Genomic DNA, 14,547 nt, shown 5'->3' on the forward strand with positions numbered 1-14,547 from the left:
AATACCAGAGACCAGCAAAGTCATTCTGACTGCTCTTCCGAGACTAGAACACCCTTTCGTGGTATGGGAAGCAAAAGGGAACTGCATACTCTAAACGGTTTTCCTAAAGCATTGTAAAACAGAAGCACAACTTCCCAAGGTCTAAATTACTTATTTTTGCATCTGTTTTTCCCCCACATTTTTGGGTCACTGGCGTAAAAACAGAAGAAATGTTAAAGGCTTTAGCAGCGTGGATAGGTAGCTGTGCCTAGATTTCCATGATCCCTTGCATAGATTGTCTGCTGTTGCTCAGTCTTCAATTCGCTTCCTCTCCTTTTAATAAACTTCATTGAGGCAACTCAAGCTGCACAAGACAAAAACGGTTTAATTCACAGAAAATTAAAAAGTGGGGAAGGACCCCCACAACATTAGAAGTACATTGACTCTGAAAATCCTCCTTTGCGAAAAGTCCTGCTTTAAAAACGGGCAGCGGCTCCGCCACTCCGACAAAAGACGGCAGACATGTTTAAGTCTTGGAAGAAAAAGCAGCCTCTCCTGCTCTTTTTTTTGCCTCGGACCTGGATTACAGAATTGGCCCCGCGAGTCAAAGGTTTCAACTGGTGTCTCTTCCGGTTCGAGCTTCACTGTCGATTCTGAAGACAGTCAATGCCTTCGAGAATACTGAATAATTCAAACAAGTGACCTGGGAGTTTCCCCTGTCCCGAGACTGAACAGATGCATCCTTTTAACCTGACGGCATAGGACGGTCCCTCCCGTCCTCCAGCCCTGAGCCGAGTGAAACCACAGGAGCGCTCAGACACCGCGGTGCGGAGAAAGGTGACCAGCACTCCAGCGCCCCCGTCATTACATACAGAGGAACCCACTTGTAGGGAGTGGGCGCACAGAGCTCCGCGACGTGGCGGCTGTGGGTTAAACGTGATCGTGGCGACGCACAGGGGGACCTCTGAGAGGATCTCATCTACAGATCCTGCTTCTCCCCAGGCAGTAAAGGGCCGATCCGAGATGGCCATTCCAGAGGGGGATGGTGTACGTCTGGAAATGGGCAACTTGCAGTTGAAAAACAATCTGCTCCTGTGAGCTCCTGGGTAGGCCTGCTCTTGGCTCCCCTGAGAGGGCAGGACAAGTCCCAAAGCCTAGAGATAACTGGCCTAGTGCCGGCACAGCCCCGAGAAGGCACGGGTGTGCCTTCGGAGCTGCTGCAGTGCACGAAACACCCTGGAGAGGTCGCCGTAAGTATTTGCAATTCCCGGGCTGATCACGAAAATACAGAACAAGACATTTTTAAGTTCAGAAAAATGGATCTCTATCCTGAGGCCTGACAGAAGCCACCTTAAACACTATAATGCAATATCCATTTTCAAAAACGGATTTTCAATGGGTGTATTAAGTTTTAGAGCAGATGAAGTCAACAGCCATGAATGAACTAAACAAATACACAGATAAGGAAGTCCCTGAAATACCACAGCTACTTTTCCAAGTCAAATACCTGGACTTGAGACGTGAAGATCACTTACAGTAATCCTATCCATGCTTCAATGGATAATTATGCCGTCCCTGCTGGGAAGCCCTTGCACTTTATCTGACACCTTAAGTGTGCCATTAACATTCAGTGTTAACAGACTAACAAGTGTTTAAAACCAGCCCTGCATCAGACTCGATGGATATCAGAGAGCGTAACGTCGGTGTTGTCATTCAAGGCTCCTCAAGCAAGGTATGCTAAAAGACTGTACTGCAATGAGGAAAATAAATGTTGCTTTTCAAATTCATATTGCAAAAGCAACCTGAAAAAATAAATATTTGGCTTCTTTCACATTCCCAGTTTAATGGCACTGTACCCCAGGTGATTAGCCACCTGTACTCCTTAAAGACCAATAAGAGAACACTTTTCTACAGCTAAAAGTTGGTAATTTTTGTGCTTTTAGGGCGAGGTGTAGTTATTTACATCTCCAATGAGGATTCATGATTAATTCAATCATTGTTCCATACAAAACAGACATTCTTTTCACATACTTTTTTTGTGAAATTACAAAAAATAGAAATTTTATAATAACTTCAAAATAATCTTCTCTGAACACAGACCACAAGTTTTGAGAATGCATTGATACTAAAAAAAAAACAAAACAGCTGAATTTATCACAACAGAAGATGATTCTGTTGTGAAGGTATCCATCTCACGCTGTGCATAAAATGTCTTTTGCTTCACACTTCCTGGTCGCCACTGTCCACCTCTTCAATAAAATCATCGTTTAAGATCTCGGAAAGAAGATAATAATCTGACTTTCTGCAGTTCAAATTGTTTTGCTCTGCCAGCTGCTCGGTTTTCATCAATTTGTCTTCAAGCTTGGGAAGAGTGTTGATGTACAGGTAGTCAATGATATCTAAAAAGACAAAAAAACAAAATCAATAGCAGAAGATACAGCAGTGCTCCTTTCTACAGTCATTACAGAGACACTGCTCGTTCGGATCTTGAGCGCTCCGTGATCTCACAACCCCCCCTCTCCTCCCACAAAAAACTGAAACAAAGCAGGGTACAGATTTCTTAAAACTTGGGGTCACCTACAGGGTGCTACCACAAAATTCACTTACTTCAACCCTTTTTTGAATGGCGGTTATTAAAATCTAGATACACCACACTGGCAACCCTTGGCATCCCACTGTAACTGCTGTGGCCAGAAGTGCATAACTGAGTATACTGATGTGGCCATGTGATACACAATGCATTGCATCGCTGGATTCTAAACTAGAGTATATTGTGAGCCCTCTACCTTCTAACTGTTTTATGCAGTACAGGGTCACAGGGGAGCCTTTCCTGGCAGGCAACAGGCACGAGACGAATCCATCGCAGGGCACACACAAACACAGACACACACACTCACACCAGGGCCCGTTCTCCCAGAAGCCTTCTGACCTACTATGATGCTTTTGCACTGTGGGAGGAAACCGAAGCAGCCAGAGGAAACGCACGCTAACACATGACAACATCTCCGGTCTGGAATTGATCCCAGGGCCCCAGCGCGGCGAGACAGCAATGCTCACCCCTGTGCCACCTTGTGTATGGCTATTAAACAGGTCATTACTGAAAGGAAGAAATGTTGAAGTCTGAAAGGTAAGGATGGCAGGCACCCATCACCATCCACACACAGTCTATCTTCATGTCTTCCTCTTTGCAAGGGCCACAGAGGATGGGGATATAGGTCCTGGTCACTTCAGAGGGAGATGCAAGCGTTTCAGTTTCAGAAGGGGCAGGCAAGAGAGAGGAGCGGAGGTGTAAAAATAAAGTCTGAACAATCTCAGAAAGGTCACGCCGACACACCAGCACAGTCAAACCGGAAACACCGAACCCACACAGACTAGAAGCAAAGATCACGGTAACACAACACTCAAAACAGGAACAGACAAGGTCGGACGTCTCCTTCTTCCTGGGAAAACTGGAAGGCTGTGAACTGCAATGTGAATGTTACTGTATCTGGAGCCAAAATCATTCATCCTTGCATGCAACAGTTACAAACTGCCAAATGCAAATCTCGCTCCAGCTGGTGTCATTCTTACTGCAGCAGCTGACATTTGTTCCTGCTAAAAAAAAGGTGCCCACAGAACATGTGTGATCTGCAGGTGACCTAATTTTCTTATTGCAAATTCGAGCACCACTACAGTGCTTTTCAAGTTGCCCTGCGGTTTGTGTAGGCTGGCGTGTGAGGCAGAACGCTGGTCTGTGTCTCCCACACTTCGCTTTAAAATTATATCAGGTGAGCTCCAACACCTCCACTTGACGGAAAGAAAGAAAATAACATCCTATACAAGATAAGATAACCCAGTTAACCTGCATGCACATAACAGAACGGAACTCCTGTACAGGACGCTAACAGTCGACAAGACCAGAAGTTCCGAAAATGACCATTATTAAAAAGCAAAGTCTTCAGACTGAACAAACTTAATCAGGACACAGAAAAGAAAAGAGATAAAAGCAAATTCAGGAAAATCAGTTCAGAGAAGTGGTGGGTTCAGTTTGCAGTAGCATAGACTTGGAACAGGGGTGATTACTTCAGCCTCTGCTTTCTACCAATCTTACTTTAACTCTTAGCAAGACAGACACACTGTATAGTGAGCCAACACCAGCAGTCAGATATTCTATACATGTAACAGCTGGTCTACACCCTGTCAGAACAGTATTTACAGCAAGTCTTTACAAAAAGGCCACCTTTGTGACAGCTGGTGTTGGCCCCATAGCCTTTGATACCCCCTGGCGTACTCAAATAGAACAGTCCATCATTCAGGAAGCAGCCAGTCAATAACTGGTCATATACTACACAGCATACTGGTTATCAGGGAAGCTGAAGTTGAAACAGCCATCGCACTGATTTGAGGTACCCAGCTGAAATGTTGTCATGCAGAGGAAACATGTTTCAGCACAGTGTGGCGATCACACCCCTCAGGAAGAAGGATAAGGAGACATTCTATATGTGTCATGTTTGATCAAACAGCGGTCAAGCACACTGGTTTTTTATCTGCTCGGGGAAAATTCTGGATAGTTTCCAAAGACACACCGTTGTTTCCCCCCATTTTTGGAGTTCCTCGTACAGCAATTGTGTTCAGATTTTAGGAAAAGCGACAATTATAAAACACTTAAACAAAAATGAAACCCGCAGATACAGGGATTGTAGACGACCCTGTCTGTACAAGACTGGAAATGCAGCGACAGCTGGAAAGACTCACCTCCGAATGACTTGTTCTGCCACAGGGGAACACAGGTGACCTTCAGCTTGTAGAACTTAGCCTGCACATAGGCAGGGGGCACGTCCCTGAGGAGGAGGGGACAAAGGTTAAACACCCAAGAAACCGCAGTTCCGCTACTGGCGGCTAAACAGTTCAAGCTAACCTGGAAGAATGTTACAAAATAAAAGAAGGAGACAAGTAATTCAGATTTAGAAAAGGAAGGTCTTGTCTCACAAGACTTTTTTTTAACATGTGAACAGCTAAGCAGCTAAAGCATATAGAATGACGTATACGTATTTCTGATAAGCTTTAGACATGGAACCCCACAAAAGAAACGCTCAAAGTTAAAGTATCAGAAGTATCCAAGGAACTGTCTGCACATGGATTGAGGAGACCTGGTTAACAAACAGGAACCAAGACATTCTAAGACGAATGATCCTTTCACTAGGTTGATGTAATACAGTGGTGTATGTCAGGGATCTGTTGCAGGCCTGTGGCTTTTCCTGGTCTATATCAAAGATTTACCTTGTTGTATAGTTGGGTATAGTGGTACAGAAAGGAAACTGGGTGTTTATGTAGATTCTTCTAGGTTGCCATGAACTAAAAAGTTCATGGCAATAAAAAAAGGAAACAGGAAGCCAAGGTATACAAGCACAAGTACCAGGTTTTCCGATGGTTTAGTTAAGACCTCTTGGAATATCGTGTTTAGTTCTGGTCACTATACCATAAAAGGATATTACAGTCTTAAGAGTTCAAAGAAGAGCAACAAGAATGACTTCCAGTCTCAGGGGATTCACATACAGACGGGTAAAAGGAGCTAATGCTGTTCAGTCTTGAACACTCTTCTCAGTCTAGAAGGAGATCAAAAGAAGATTTGATCCAAGTACACAGAATCCTAAGGGTATCGATAGGGCCAACACAGGAGGCTTCTTCAGGCTCGGTGGAGGAACGAGGACAACAGGAAATGGAGAGGGGATTCACTCATGACGAGAGAATACACAACGATTCCAGACAACCTCAACCTTGCAGGTGAAGACCAGGCTCCCCAGTCCGGTAGCTGAGCTCCTCCAAAAAGCAGCTGGCCACGAGGACATTAAACTACCAAGTGAGAAAGGCGGGTTGCTGTGTCCACCTCATTTGCAAGCTTTATGCTACTTCTTCCTGCTTCTGAAAGTGGTGTTTTTTGGGGCCTTCAAAACAGAACATCCCAAATTACCAAACCAGAGAAACTCACCCAATTGTGTCTGTGAGGTCATCCCAATTTACATCCGCTACATCTTCAACATTCAAGGAGTACAGCCTAGGAAAAGAGAAGCCGATACATTTAATATGAATGCTGGCGCGTCGCCCGATACTGCACTGGACTCGCCTAGTCAAGACCAGTTCTTCCTCTTCATCGCCTGCACAACTTTGCCTTTACAAACCACATAGAAGTATTTAAAGAAGCTCATCATTTATGCATTTCAGTATTTCGCGGGGAACAAAAGACGAGTCATTTTAAGACTTTTGCACGTCTTCAAAATATTGTTTTACTGTCCTGCAAACAGAACGGTATTTAAAAAACGGGAAATCCGCAATTCAATCTTAAACCGCATTCCCATTCGAATTTGCAACCGGTCATTAAGAGTGAATGATACAGCCCCTTACTGCACGGGGAACAACACTGACCCACGGACACACCCCTCAGACAGGCCTGGCACGTGGCAGTGGACACCCGGCGTTTCAGGAGAGTCAGTGGCCGTTTCCCAGTGTCCTCTCCGCTGGTATGTGGCAGCTCTCGGAGTCCAGGTTGGCATCAAGGGCCCAGAAGACCTTGGACACCTAGAGTCTGCCCAGCTGGCACGCCAGCGTTTGTGCAGACCAGGCTACAGCTAGATAAGGACACGGGCCCCATGCTTAAACTGTCGGGGCCCAGATCGCCTGGCTCGACTCCGCTCACTTCATCTCATTTGCAAGAAGATGTGTTCACTACTTGTACTGCGTCTGAGTGGGCATGGTCTGAAAAGGTGAGCCTTCTAACTTCCAACATATATTCTGTCCTTGTTATTTAGAGCTCAAAGCACATGGACTGAATTAAAGCTGTTCAAAGTGGAATTCAAAACGAAACAGCCAACTTAGCAACACAATGCAGCTCCCCTCTCTTAGGAAGCAGCAGGGAAACGGAAATATTTAGGCGTGTTTCCAACGCGGACAGCAGAAAAAAATGGGAGTTTCACTGACAACCCTTTAAATGAGCAGAGCCACCCACACCAACTGCTTCACGTCTATCATGTAGAGCAGAGCTATCACCTACGGATCACAGACAGACAAATATACACACGTCTTCACCACGTCTACATACTTTTTGATTAAGTTGATTTTGGCTTTATAAGACTTTGATCCTTTGTAGACATCCTCCCCCAATGACATCTTCTTCATTAGAATTGACATCCTGGAAAAGAAGAAGAAGGTTGTTTTCAAGGCTAGGGTGAGCTTTATTACAGCCATGCTGTCAGCTGGTTGGGCTTCTGCAATGTGGTTGACTGCAGGGACCCTGAAAGTCCTGGTGAATTCATATTTCCACGGACAACATTCATCCCTTTTCACTTTCTGCATTCTACGTGAAAAAGTCTGAATACATCTACTGAATCCATGAATACCGAATAGCATATTTTCCTTTGCTAATTATTTATACGTTTATTTTATATTTTGAATGCTAATTGTAAACGCAAGCAGTTGAAATTAGTTAATGTAATATTCACAATCATGTACAGGAGGAGACCGCTACAAATAAATTGTATTTATATGAAGAATAATATGGTACAGACTCCCACCAACAATTAACATTTTTAAAATAATGCCTTGCTCTCCTAAGAAATCATTGTAAAGCAAAAGTGAAGCTATCATTTTTTTCAATGGAGAGATTAAAATTTTGCTCAGCTAACTTTGGAGAACTGAAGGTGGTATACAGTTTAAGGATGAAGAAAAGTATTAACATTCCCACTATTTCGACAACCTACAGAGGGGGGAAAACAATCAGATTCTCCACAGGCAAGTATTCCAGATCAGGCAGCTACAGGAAATGCTCCAAGAATAATGCACTAAATACCTCTATTTCACACAGCTTATATTCCAAATGAACTACTTCCATGAGTGTACTTCATGATTTGAATAATAATGGAATAGTAGCTTACATAGAAAAATGGTTTACACTGCATAACAAGGAGTGAAAGACGTATTGTGCTCAGTCTCCAAAGCCGTTTTATATAGTACAGTTCCACTATTACTTTTGAACGTTCCCCCTGATTTCTAAAGCGACCTAAAAAAATTCTCACAAGAACCCTGTGAAACAATCAATCCAACCTGCACCCCGCGCTGCTCCGAGAAGAGGGTGATGGGATTGACGAGGGCGTGCCCTGACCCGCCAGAGTCTGCTAGCCGGCAGGCTGACATCATGTCCTCCAGCTGGCCTCATTCCCACGTCACCCAGCAGACGCCAAAGGCACTCCGTTACCTAGACTCACCACTTGGTCCTGCACTGGCACCAGCTGCGCGTTTGCACTTTCAGCGCCACCTCCACCCAGGGGATGCCCTTGTAGAGCTTCTCGCGCGCGATGGTGGCCTGCTGGCCTCTGGCCGCCTCCTCGGGGTCCAGCTGCGTCAGCATGTGAGCCCCGATGGCCCTCATCAGAGCCCTCAGCTCCTCCTTGCGCCACACTCCTTTGTTCTGCGCTGCAGGGAGAAACACAGCCCACAGCCCTGCGTCAGCCTGGAGAAGAGCCGCCGAGACGCATTCCTGGGGTCACTTTCTCTGGGCCCCACTCTAAAACACACGGCCTTGTAATCATCTCGAACCGAGACGAGACGAGTACAAGACCTCTTCAGAACCACACAGTGAAACATGAACCAGAGGACAGGGACGTAAACAATGAAGAAGCACGATTAAAACTGAAAATAACGCTTTACACAAACAGTGGTGGGAGCCTGGAACAAGACCGCCTTGCTGTTGTAGCTGACACTATGCCTTCTTCCAAGAAAAGGGTATTTGAGACCCTCGGAGGCATTAGCTACTAGCAAGCACATTCTAGCTAGTTGAGAAAAATGGCCTCCACTCCTCTGTGCAGGTTTTCTCAAAAGCACTTTTGTTTCTACAGTAGAGTACAAATATCCACAAAGACAGCGTGTCCACAGCTTAAGGTCAGAGTGTATTTAGATGCTAGTTTGCGCAAACCCAGTCTTTGGTGTACCAGAACGTACAGACAGTTTTGGATTGCAAATAAATGCAATACTTTTAATAGCAATAAGCTGCAATCCCCTTGCTTTCAGTTATGGGGATACCTCTATGTTTTACTCACCTTTCCTACGGTTACATCGTGTGGCTGGCTGCTTTTCTGTACAGTTTAACAATGCTGCTTTGGGATTTGTTAATGCAGCACACAGAGAGAAGGAGGGATGTTTCTTGGTCTTGGTGCACACACAAGATGAGGCGGATGAAGCTCAGGAGCAGGCTAAACATACCCATCTGAGAAAAGCGCATCTCCAGGGAGTGATTACTGCGGCCCATCAACTCCGAGATCTTCGTCCAGTTGTTGCCATACATAGAGTGGTACTTGCGTAGCGCCTTCAGATCATCTTCTGTAAACCTGAGTCCGACACCGTGAAAGGGGTTCATACACAACTCTACTTAAAACCATTCTAGCTCAGTCTAATACTGGGACAAAGACCTGGTCAAGCGCTTGTCTGAAAAGTCCTGTTTTAGCTAAAACAAAAGCCTCCATCCCCCGGCACTTCTGCCACACGTATGTGAGAACTCTCACCTGCCCTTGTAGTTATAGGAATCGAACATTTTCCTTCCTCTTGTGTAAATGTCATGCCAAGGCCGGGGAATCCCATCAGCTGGAGAAAATTAGATTAATTAGATTAATTAATCGCAGGGACTGCAATAAAGATGCCAACAAAAAAAAACAATTTGCCACAATTAAGGCAACTTGAAATCTAGCAGAGGACAGCAGTTCTTGTGCATCTCTCTCCCCGAACTTTGAATCTCACTCGCTTTTGTTTCTTTTACACGCATCCAAACATTACCATTGATAAAAACTATCCAGAAACACATACAAGACGAAAAGCAGACCAAACTTGAAAATTTAGAAACATTTTAAATGCAATATGCCAGCAGCCATATCACCCTGCAACTCACAACTGGCAACCCACTGAAGCTAAGCAGGTGTGAGCCTGGTCAGTACCTGGATGGGAGACCTCCTGGGAAAAACTAAGGTTGCTGCTGGAAGAGGTGTTAGTGGGGCCAGCGGGGGGCGCTCACCCTGCGGTCCATGTGGGTCCTAATGCCCCAATATAGTGACGGGGACACTATACTGCAAACAGGCGCCGTCCTTCGGATGAGACGTAAAACCGAATTGGCTACATTACTCTGCTCTCCTCCCCACTGATAGCTGATGTGTGGTGAGCGTTCTGGCGCACTATGGCTGCCGTCGCATCATCCAGGTGGATGCTGCACATTGGTGGTGGTGGAGGGGAGTCCCCATTACCTGTAAAGCGCTTTGAGTGGAGTGTCCAGAAAAGCGCTATATAAGTGTAAGCAATTATTATTATTATTATTAAATATATGAAGTGCACTTATGGACCACTCTGGGAGTACATTATAAAATATTAATGATTCATGCATTTTCAGTTTAAATAACACTAAATAAGCAAAAATAGAAATTACATGTATAATGAAAACCCATATTGTTTCACCAAGCCAGGTGTTTCCCCTCTTTTGCTTGTATTAATTGATATCTCCACCTTTCCTGCTGCAGTCATATTGTTATACATGACGATGTCACTCCCCCACCACTTCCCATTTCGGAAGGGTGTTCATGGACCAAACATTTGTGGATCATTGTCAACTAAAACTGGACTGCAGTTGCAAATGGCAGAGCGTGTGAGCACTTTGGTAGGCTTCTAAACATGAACAGATGCATGAGCCTCTCCCCTCTTTCAGACGCTGGACACTCATTCTTTCCTGCCGCGCCAGTCTAGCCTGTTTTCAGTGATTACATGATTTTGGTTTATCTCCAACCTGCACACGACACATTCTGAAGGAAGAATAACTGCTCCAGCACACCACTCATTGCACTGAGGAACCCACCGATCTGTTTGTGGAATTTATGTACGTTTTTCAGCTTCGTGATCGTAGTCTTTTCATTGGGATAGCGCGCAGGGAAGAACAGCTTGGTCGCGGTGTCGATCCCAGTCAGCAGAAGGAAATTCTCCACATTTTTGCGTAGGCGATCGTTTTCCTCAGCGCTGTATCTTCCTCGGCGGAGTACGATACCTACAGATCGACAGGAAACGTTTATTTGTCATACAGGCGGTCCGTCTTATTTCAGAAACCTTTACGCCTTTCTCTATGGCTCCGCATCTGACTTCTAAAATCGCTGAAGCCTTCAGAAGGCCTAAAAGACGGCTCGATATTAAAAACCGATCCGACTTTGACAGCTGTAGTGAAAAACAGCTTCAGCAGCAGCTACAATTTTACAATTCAATTTTTGAAAGTGCTGGAATTGTCATACGGCTCGAGAGGCACATACCTTCCCTTTTAAACGCCTGAAATCTCTCCAGGTCGTAGACTCCCATCTTAATGATCTCACGCGGACACCTCTTCTCCACATTGGGAATGAACTCCTTCAGCTGTATAATGTACCTCTGCACTTCATCATCGCAGATCGGTTCGATACCCTGCCTTCCAAGAGAAATCATAAGAATGATGTTAATTCACTTTTTATCTTCATATAGTGCCTGTAAAGGGGCTTCTCAAAGTGCTTTATCCAACAGCAGAAACCCCTCGGAGGAGATGGCAGACGGGGGTATGAAAAACAGCAGGAAAGCCAAGGAGCACACAGAACCCGATTAATTAAAAGCCCTTTTAAAAAAAGAAAGTTTGCAGTCAGGGAAGGTGACTCTCTGATATCCTCAGGGAGAGGGTTCCAGAGCTCTGGGGCGCAGCGGGAGAAGGCCCTGTCACCCCCAGGAGCGAAGACAGACGGGAGACCCGAATTAGACCTTGCCTTTGCTGCAAGGTGTGGAGGAAATACACTGAATTGGGAAAATAAAGGAACATGGCAGGCGGTAATTGGGAGGGGAATGGTAAAACCAAAACGTACAGTCTAAACTATGAACTGGCTCCGTCGGCCTATTCCCCACTGTCAAGAGCACAAATCAACAGATCCTTCTGTGTGACCGTTTAAAACTGGGCACTGCCAAGGTGTTCTACAAATAAAGAGGGCCAGTGGTGAATAGCTCAAAAACCTAACAGGAGGATGAACCTGCAGGTCGTTGATGACCACCTACCCATCAGGACCTGACTCCTGCCTTTCGGAAGGAGACAGCACCACGGCTCTGTCTCTGGCATCAGGAGTCTCTGAGCCACGCAGGCTCTTCTGCTCTGCCTTCACTCGTGGGGGTGCGCCCGGCGAGGAGCCTTCCGAGGGGGCGACCCTCTGATCACCAGCTCCTCTTTGCCGCTGACGTTTCTTTGCCTTCCTTGACGGTGGCGGTGATGACACGCCACTCTCGCTCCTGGCCTCCTCCTCCTCCTCCCGGTGCGCCTCTCCCCCCTTCGGGGTCTCCGGGTACTCCACTAGCGCCCACCACTCCCCCTCGGGCTCCAGGTCTTCCACGCTTCCGAATCCCGGGTCCGATTCCAGCTCCGGGTTCTCCCCGCCAGCCTTGTGCCGCTTCTTCTTCTTCTTCTTCTTCTTCTTCTTCTTCGCTGCCGACGAAAGGCCCCTCAGACTCTCCGTCTCCTGCTCCGCCTCCTCCTGGCTGGATTCTCTGGCCTTCTTCCTCCTCTTCTTCTTCTCCCCCGCAGGCTCCAGGTCTCGTGCGGCCCTGAAGCTCAGGTCTGTCGCCACCTCCTGGGTCTCCCCGCCGGCCCTGTGCTGCTGCTGCTGCTTCCTCTTCGGGGCCGAGGGCGAGACGCTCCCCGCAGTCGCCATCTCCCACCCTGTCTCCTCGGCCCTGCGTTTCTTTTTCCTGGCAGCCGACAGCGTCTCCGGGACCTCCGCCGGACCCCGAAGGTCCTCCTCGAACTCCACTTCCTCCTTCAAGACCACCGCCTGGCACCCCACGTCCTCCGTGGCCCCCTGGGGGGCCGGGCCGCCGGCGATTCCCCCCTCCGCGTCCGCGGCGGCGACGCTCCGTCTCTTCTTGCTTTTCTTTCCCGCTTCCCCCAGCTCCGGCTCCACACCCCCTCCCCCCTCCGCGTGCCTCTTCTTCTTCCTCCGGGGCGTCTCCTCCGCTCGCTCGGAACCGACGGAGGAGCCCACCGGCGCCGGGGGGCTGGCGCGGTCTCCCGCCGCCCTTTCCTTCCTCTTGACCTCGTGGCGTGTGCCCCCCTCCTGCGCCGACGAACAGCTGTCCTCCGTCAGGGTGTCTCCGGCTCTCTCCCGCGTCTCCCGGGCTCCGCCGCGCGGCCCAGAGGCGGCGCCCTCCCCCGGGGGCGCAGGCCGGCCGCTCTCCAGCTCCAGCGCCGGGCTCTTCTTTTTCCTCTTGCTCTTCTTCTGCGGGGTAGCGTCGCTCTCGGACATGGCCCTCGCCGCTAGAGTCCAGGCGCACAGCTGCAGGGAAAGGGGGGAAAAGGAATCTGGCACCAGTTATTCGATAACGGGGCCGCCCACGAAGACGTGCGCTTGAACGCTTACTGCGAGAACACAATCACGTTGACGAGCTGCTGCGGCAGACCACATGGGCCGGCTAAAGAAGCCTCCACTGACAACATGTTGTGTCTCTTTTCTCCTCAGCATGGAATAACCCTTTACTTGTTCCTGTGCCTAACAGCTCCACGTTTCTTGAGTTTAGTAAGGTCCCAGTATCCTCTCATAATGTAATAATAACGTTTCTTTATTAGCCCTATACAATTTCTTGCATTAGGAATTCGTCTTTTCGCATACCCCAGCTTTTCTCCATGGAGACACAGACACACAGACAGTGTGTACTCTTCATCGGTACTCTTCGCCATTGTCTCTCTGGCTTGGAGGTGAGCTACTAGAACTGGCCCTACACTACAATTCCCATTAGGCTAGAAACCCAGCCCAGTCTCCGATATCGGCTGTTTTCCTGTTTAGTATGACTGTGATTGGACTCAAGTGGCTGACCCTGCGCTCTGACCCCCAGCTTCTCTCCCTGTCTGTGTGTCTCACGGAGAGCAAGCTGGGGTCTGCGAAAAGACACATTCCTAATGCAAGAAATTGTATATGGCCAATAAAGTGATCTGATCTGAAACAGCTCTCAGACAGAGAGCCACTCGCGTCTCCTTCAGCTCTGCATCAAAGTACACGGAGCAATTAACCCGCAATCGTAGTGTTGGGCAAGTGAAAGCGAAAGGCTACTTAAAGATGTTTAAAAAACGCAAGTAGAGCCACGAGGTTTTATTCTCAGCCTCGCACGCGTAAAATCAGGAGTTAAAAATAATACGTATTTGTTCCACTCCTCATCGAAGAAACATAAAACTGTTTGAACGTATGATTGCATGCGCTTACTACACTACAGCTAACAGTTTCTTACACAGCTAACACGCGAACAAATCGCGGGCTCTCCACTTTCTACCTTAACGCTGCGTATCAACGTCTCACACTGATGCGCAAAGCTATCGAAAAGCTTCCTCGCTGGAAAGTGAGTATGAGCTTTTAACAGCCGGTACCTTTTACTTTTACTTAATCAGGCTGTGAAGTAAACAAAAGCTTTACAACTCACCTCATTTACTATTCGTCTGGTCCAAACACAAGCAACACGTTCCTGCCAGACACACGCTGACTGCACCGGAAGTGAACATAGTTCCTGAAGGTTATCCGGAAA

The 14,547-nt window shown here is 47.3% G+C and overlaps 1 protein-coding gene across 1 annotated transcript; it reads right to left on the reverse strand.

Moving 5' to 3' along the window:
• Nucleotides 1-1,802: 1,802 nt before the first annotated feature.
• On the reverse strand, nucleotides 1,803-14,547 carry LOC102692851 (transcription termination factor 1). The gene is made up of 11 exons (XM_006640746.3): nucleotides 14,446-14,547; nucleotides 12,043-13,310; nucleotides 11,283-11,434; nucleotides 10,841-11,026; nucleotides 9,510-9,588; nucleotides 9,211-9,335; nucleotides 8,217-8,424; nucleotides 7,055-7,144; nucleotides 5,948-6,013; nucleotides 4,714-4,799; nucleotides 1,803-2,378 (listed from the first exon to the last, which is right to left on the reverse strand). Exons 2-11 carry the CDS (start codon nucleotides 13,278-13,280, stop codon nucleotides 2,200-2,202), a joined length of 2,409 nt encoding a protein of 802 aa, XP_006640809.2. The 5' UTR covers nucleotides 13,281-13,310; nucleotides 14,446-14,547; the 3' UTR covers nucleotides 1,803-2,199.

This window comes from Lepisosteus oculatus, chromosome 24 (assembly GCF_040954835.1).
Source record: "Lepisosteus oculatus isolate fLepOcu1 chromosome 24, fLepOcu1.hap2, whole genome shotgun sequence".
Taxonomy (NCBI): domain Eukaryota; kingdom Metazoa; phylum Chordata; class Actinopteri; order Semionotiformes; family Lepisosteidae; genus Lepisosteus; species Lepisosteus oculatus.

Bases quoted from the DNA above. Each gene is read 5' to 3' on its own strand.
- LOC102692851 (XM_006640746.3), bottom strand. From the start codon at position 13,280: ATGTCCGAGAGCGACGCTACCCCGCAGAAGAAGAGCAAGAGGAAAAAG. The intron at 9,336-9,509 runs GTGAGAGTTCTC...TGTCGGACTCAG, and splicing joins TCCTATAACTACAAGGGCAG to GTTTACAGAAGATGATCTGA. The intron at 6,014-7,054 runs GTATGTAGACGT...CTCTTTTCCTAG, and splicing joins AAAATCAACTTAATCAAAAA to GCTGTACTCCTTGAATGTTG.